This window comes from Canis aureus, chromosome 3 (genome assembly GCF_053574225.1).
Source record: "Canis aureus isolate CA01 chromosome 3, VMU_Caureus_v.1.0, whole genome shotgun sequence".
Lineage (NCBI taxonomy): Eukaryota > Metazoa > Chordata > Mammalia > Carnivora > Canidae > Canis > Canis aureus.
Window position 1 is genome coordinate 31,349,992 of NC_135613.1, and position 6,788 is coordinate 31,356,779.

At 55.7% G+C, this 6,788-nt stretch overlaps 1 protein-coding gene across 1 annotated transcript; it reads right to left on the reverse strand.

Moving 5' to 3' along the window:
• Window positions 1–1,642: 1,642 nt before the first annotated feature.
• On the reverse strand, window positions 1,643–3,055 carry ACTRT2 (actin related protein T2). Its single transcript, XM_077891520.1, has one exon. It carries the CDS (start codon window positions 2,858–2,860, stop codon window positions 1,727–1,729), a length of 1,134 nt encoding a protein of 377 aa, XP_077747646.1. The 5' UTR covers window positions 2,861–3,055; the 3' UTR covers window positions 1,643–1,726.
• Window positions 3,056–6,788: the final 3,733 nt, after the last annotated feature.

Genomic DNA, 6,788 nt, shown 5'->3' on the forward strand with positions numbered 1-6,788 from the left:
TGTCCCATGTCGGGCTCCCCACAGGGGGCCTGCTTCTCCCTCTGCCTGTGTCTCTGCCTCTTTTCTCTCTCTCTGTGTCTCTCATGAATAAATAAATAATATCTTTAAAAAAATGAAACTCCCCTTAAGACTAAAGGAAGTTCTCTGAACAGAAAGGAAATGACGGAAGAGGACTTGGAACCCCAGAAGCACAGAAGAACCTTAGGTTGGGTAAAAATACGGGTAACCATATTAAAGGGTATTCTAATAGTTTCTTAAGTCACTTGATGGTGGAAGGAAAAATAGTAATACCGTCTGAGGTTGTTCTCAATGTGTTAGAAGCAACAGGACAGTTCTATTTTAAAATTTGGGAGGCTGAAGGGACCTAAACAGAAGTTTTCTGCATTTCACTCCAAGTGGGAAGATGTCACTACTGGTAGATTATGCTGTCCACCTGGGGCAATCCCAAGAAATCAATACAACACAATATGTAGAAAATCCTTATCAATAAATCAAGATGAAATTCCAAAAAATGTTCAACAAGCCATGGGACGGGGAAAGAATAGGAACAGGAGACAGGATAATATGGTGGCAGAGTCAAGATGGAACACATTGCTCTAAATGTAAAGCATCCAAACATGCCGACTGAAAGGCAGAGATTGGTACCACGGACTTGACACACCTGCTGTCTTCATAGACACTGTGTGCTCACCTGAGATACGACATAGGTGGTTTGACAGCAAAAGGAGAGGAGCATGCACACACGTGTCGATAGATGGGAGCATCCCATGTGGGCTGAACTTCCACGTAGTCCGTCAGGGCTTCTCCCTCTCTCTCCCCCTCCCCTGCATCCCTTCCCATTCTCTCCTGCCTCCACCAGCCTGCAGTGTCTACCCTTCTGTTCTTTTTCCATGTGCTTATAATCCTATAAAAAAACCACATGTTGCCTTACACGAAATGTGCACAGATATGCGTGGGAAAGTGCCACTGTTTTCTTTAACAGAAGAGAAGGGGGGAATCATTTTATAAAGGCTTCTCTGTATTTTGTTTCTCTCCCAATATTATTTTGGGAGAATTCCATCAAATCAATGTGGAAAAATTCTCTTTATGCATAATTTATTCAACCATTACTTTATTGATGGCTGTTAACTTGGTCTCCAGGATTTCACTCCCCAACGATGCTAGCAACGTCTTTGGAAGTAAAAACAAGCAGAAACATCACAATCACCGAGTCGGGGTGTTGATGCCTATGTGATGCTCAGAGCGGGGGCCCTGCTAGAGGGTCCGAAACAGATGGCAGTTTCGGCTCCTGCCCAACCCCGTCTGCCCAGGATAAGGGCTCCCTCCTGCTTCAGCTGCTGACCTCATTAAAGCAGTGAGAAAGCCCTACTGTACTAAGGACCCAGCAGGTGACTCTGTTGGCCCCCAGAACAGGGCAGCATTCCCATGTGTTCCTGCCCCCAATCAGGGCTGACTATCTCAGACCATCCAAGACACATTTAAAATGGAGAAACCAGGGCCCCACCTTTGGTACAAACTCTGCAGATGGACAAAGCCTCAACCCCTCAAGGGCGCGGGGGCGGCCACTTAGAAGGGAATCACCACCAGGGTCAGAAATTATTCTGGTGCCACCTAGAATAAACAGCCCGACATGACCGGAGGCTGCACTGTTTTGTCTTTTATTGAACATCCTGCTGATGCCAAGGGGCAAGCTCACTGCCCACTCCTACCCCTTGCCCAGAGCCCTTCAGAAGCACCTTCTCTGAACCACGGATGTCCCAAACTCCTTGAAATCTGCGGAGGTGACCCACATCTGCTTGAAGCTGCTCAGAGAGGTGACAATGGAAGCCCCAATCCAAGTGGAGAACCACCTGTCGGGGGGAGCAGTGATCTTGATGGGGGTCCCCTTGGAAGCCAGCTGCTCCAGCTCCTTCAGGAGACGGTCATCGAGGCCCTGGAACAGAGTGGTGCCCCCGGACAGCACAATCTCCCCAAAAAGGGTCTTCTGGATGTCTGCATCACACTTGCTGATGCTGCAGGAGACCATTTTCGAGAGGCCTGGGTTCTGGATGCCCAACTGGTCGGGTGCGAACAGGGCCTCAGGCGCCTGGTACAGCTGCTCCCCGACACAGATGACGTTCCCGTCTGGCAGCTTGTACTCTCTCAGGACCTCCTCTGGCTTCCGGGATAGCTCCTTCTCAGGCTCCACGGCCACGTAGCACAGCTTTTCCTTGATGTCATCCACCAGGGCTTTGTCCAGCACACACGGGAAGGACCGCCCACTAGCCAGCAGCAGCCGGGTGAGGTGCTCTGTGATGTCCCTTCCTGCCACGTAGAGCTTGGTGACTGCATGGGGCAGGGAGTACCCTTCAAAGATGGGGACAGTGCAGGTGACCCCATCCCCGCTGTCCACCACCAGGCCTGTGACGCAGGCCGAGGCGTAGAGGGCCAGCACGGCCTGGTCCGACAGGTAGAAGGCAGGCACATTGAAGTTCTCAAACATCATCTCGGCCATCTTCTCCCGAGCCTCCCTGGGGTTCAGTGAGGGCTCCGTCATGAGCACAGGCCTGTCGCTGGCCTTCACCCCCAGCTCCCACTCGAACAGGTGCTTGCAGAGTCTCTCCATGTCCTCCCAGCCGGTGACCAGGCCCCGCTCGATGGGGTAGTGCATCTGTAGGACCTCCTGCTTGTGCAGAGCCTCCTCGCCCACAAAGTACTTCTTCTGATTGGCTCCTGCCGAAGGGGTCTTGAACTTAGGGTGCCCTATGACAGAGCTGATGACATGGCGGGGCCCAATCTCTCCAGACAAGCCTGCTTTGCAGAGTCCAGAGCCATTGTCAAAAATCACAGCTGGAGAATCTAATACATGTGGATTAAACATGTCTGCAGCATCCTCTTCTGTGCTTCACCAAAATAAAGACAGAACTCTCTCAGCCACTTTGTGACGCAAGAGGCCCCTATGGAAGTTTAAGGGCACAGGATTCCACAGCTCTGCAGTGACTCCCGGGGGGGGGCTAGCAGGTGGCTGGGCCCTGAGAGTCCTCCATCTTCGCCGCAGATCTGCTCTGCTTTCAGGCAGTCGGGGAGGCCACCGCCTTTTCAGGGATGACAGTGTCACGTGTAACAATCCAGCCCAGGCAACAATTGTCTTGGGCCAGTGGCTGAGGGCCTTCAGGGGGTGGCACCCCAGAGCCCCCAGTGCTCCCTCCCTGGTGAGACTCCTCCTGGCATAGGGCAAGCCAGACCCACTGGTGGTGGTGATGGGCCTGTGAACTGGGGCCCAGCCTTGGAACCCAGGGAAGCAGCCCAGCCTGGGCCCACCCAGGGGACTGAGGTCTCTCTCCCACAGAGCTGCTATTTGTGGGGTGACAAAGACACACTCCCCTCTGCTAAGGAGATGGCCAAGCCCCAGGTACAGGTACAGGTTGGAGGGAGAGTGTCCACAACCCATCACAGCAGGCACTCAGAATGTGTAGACCCCTCCAGGAAGCCCTCAGAGATTTGTTTTTCCTTTACCCCCACGAGCCCTAGCTCTCTGTCCCACAGATGCACCCTGCTGGCTGTCTCTCCAGGCCTGCATGTCCCTGCTCTGGCCAGAGGTCAGGGCCCCTCATTGCTCTCATTGTTCCCAACCCTGTGGATCACTGACTGTTACTCTGTGCCAGTGCTTCTCAGGTTCCCAGAGTGGGGGACACCTGAGTCTATGGACCATCATGTGGTTGGCCACATGGATGAGAACATGCTCAAAAATGACCAGGTCATCAGATTCATGGCTGGCACCAAGGCTGGAGGTGGCTGGGCTGCAAGTCCAGCTCCAGTCCTGCCCTTCCTGAGAGTCCAGGCGGAGGGCCCCTGCTGGGGACTCCCAGAGGGCCCGTGCCAGCTGCACTGAGTGCCAGAGGGTGGAGGCCGGTCGTGGAACATGAGCATACCCGACCATCCTTCCCCGCCCGGCACTTCTAATCCAAAGAGCTCCCCCAGGGGACCACCTCCCCTCCAGAACCCCCAGCTGCCTCTGCTGGTGCTCCTGTGTGCCCTGCCCACCCTTCTAAACCTACCAGATAAAAAAGTACATGTTAGTCGTGTGGTATAGATGTGTGGTGTGTGCCTGTGGTGTAGACAAATGGCAGATAACATGACTTTGTGGGCACCCTTAGGGGCTAAGCCCCGGGGGAGAATCAATAAGAACTTGGTCTTGTTGGACATTTCCCCCAAAAGACGCCTCCAGGTAGAAACTGAGTCACATACAGGATGGGGTTGGTGCCATAGGATGGCCCCAGATGGAGTTTGCACCACCCACAGCCATTGTCAACTGCTCCCGTGGGGATCCCACTATTTGTGGGGTCCAACATTAGGGGAGTATGTGTCTGTGGTGGGCTGCCACTGCGGGTGAGGGGACGGTCAGCAGGAGGTTGTGTTGGGGGTTCCTGCCCGCTTACATCACAAAAAGCCTGTGTACTTGGGGACTCTGGCTTTGATAGAATTTTCTGATTGTTGCCCAACATTCCAGGCTGAATCGGAAGGAATGTGCTCTTAGGGTTTCCAAATTTTGGCACCCAAAGGGGCCCACGTGGGAGGTGATATAACAATGCACATCAGTTTCAAACACCAGGTGGAGGCACATGGGTGACACATGGGTGACATATGGGTGTGTCCCAGGGGGCCGGGGCTGGCAGAGGCATTGGCCATTTGCAGCAGGGTCAGAGGAGAAAAGGACCAAGGGAGACGCCCCAGCAGACGAAGGAGCACTCTGTGGCCACTGGGCACCCTGTTGCTATAACAACATGCAATAGCCTCGCCCCATAGGCCAGCGGCCTCTGACCCACACGAGGTCACACAAACACCCCCCGGCCCCTCCTACCTGTCCCTGAGCTCCCTAGGCTCATCTTCCTCGCCGGCCCCCTACTTAGGTCTGGGACACCTCTACCTGTTGCCTGTTCCTTGGCAGCTCTCTGCTCCTCTGTGACCCTTGCCGACCCGTACAAGCTGACGCTGTCCTGCAAGGAGCTGGGAAAGCACGGCCATCGTCAGGGGCAGCGGCTCCGAGTAAAGCCACTGGAGTCTTCCCAGGACGCCTTTTCCAAGTGTTTTCACTCTCCCTGCTGAGCCTGGGAGACGTGCTGCCCTTTGCCGTGGGTCTGGCACCTGCCAGCCCTGCCTGACACCAGATGCCAGTCACGGCCGTGGGGACCTGTGTGCCCTGCAGAGTGGCCCAGAAGCCTGAAGCCATTGTCACCTTGTTGCTCTTCCTGCTCCAGGGAAGCACCCCCCAGTGCTCCCCAAAGCCCCCCAGTGCCCCCCAGCAGCCCCAGCCCAGAGCCCGAGTGCACACCCCCACTGCTTGTCATTTGTGGGGGCGCTGTCGGAGTCTGGCCCTGGTTGAGGTGGGGGCCTCTGTCCCCCCCATGAAGTGGAGAGAAGACTCACCACCGAGAAGTGGGGTATTCTCTGGGGGCCACACCATGTGGCCACTGAGAAGAACCAGTGGGTTTATGAGCCACAAACTACGTGATGTTGTGTTGGTTTCGAGCTCCCAGCCGGGGGCAGAAATGCTACCCGTGGTGCTCAGGTGCCTGGGAACCTTGTCCCGGCCCGGCTGCCTCCCTGCGTCTGTGGCCATCGTGGAAACAGCCCCACTCCTCCCACCACCTGGCTCTGCACGTCTGGGAGGGACAGCATGTGCGCGGGGGTCCACGTTGGTGCCCACCCACGCCCTTGCACTGGGGTGGATGCGACGCTCCAGGTAGCTGAGCCCTGGCTGCGAAGGCTGTGTTTGCTGTTAGCACCAGGACGGAACCCCTCTTCAGACTCCAGTCGGAAGCCAGCCATTTGGAGGCTGCCCTGCCCCCAGCCCGTGCCGGCCATGCCTCGTAAATCGTCAATCGCTTGAATAAGTTTATGGGCGAACTGGCTGTAACTCCATCTCCCTCCGCAGGGCACGGCTCGCCACCGTGATCGTTCTAGAGGGCACTCGTTTCCGTCTTACACAGGAAGACTCACTTATTTCTGGTCCAGCGGTCATGCCCAACACCAGCACCCCCCTCAGGCCCTGCATGATGCCACCTCCCACGCCCTTGGAGGAGCCCCAGCCCGTGGTGGGAGGTGCACAGCCCCTAGGCAGCCTTGGAAAGCTGCCAGGCATTTAGACAGCAGTGGGCAGCCCTGGATCTGCTGGGCACCCCTGCTTCGTAGGTCCCTGGTGCAGCGTGACTAGGCCACCCAAGCCCTGGGCTGGGGGCCGCCCTAGCCGTCCCGTCGTGCCTGGTTCCATCTGCCACTGGTGCCCAGACCCTCAGCCAATTAGTGACCAGCAGACCGGGCTCATTAGTTGTGGCTGACATCTGGCGGCCAGATCCTGTTTGATAGGGTCTGGTCCAGTGTGGGCCGGCAGCCTGAAGGAACAGGGCAACTCGACAGGTGGCAGGATGGGCATCCCTCTTCCGAGAGAGAAATGTGCACATGTCCATGGAGAATATGGGAGTCCAGGGGCTACAGGTCCTTGCAGGGTGCCTCCAAACGTCTTATCTTCCACCTTTTTGCCCCAGTCATCCCCAGGTGAGCCCAAAGCCCTGATCAGTCTTCATAGTGTTCCAGCCCTTTTGGATTTCTGGGATGGAGCTTGTGTCATATACCTACTCTGATTTTCCATCCACCATCCATCCATTTATCCATCCATCCATCCATCCATCCATCCACCCATCTATCCATCTACATACATACATTCATCCATCTATCCATTTATCCACCCATCTTTCCACTCATCCATCCACCTATCCACCCATCCATCCACTCACCCACTCATTTGTCCC

Excerpts from the sequence above, each read along its gene's own strand:
- ACTRT2 (XM_077891520.1), bottom strand. The coding sequence starts at position 2,860 with ATGTTTAATCCACATGTATTAGATTCTCCAGCTGTGATTTTTGACAAT.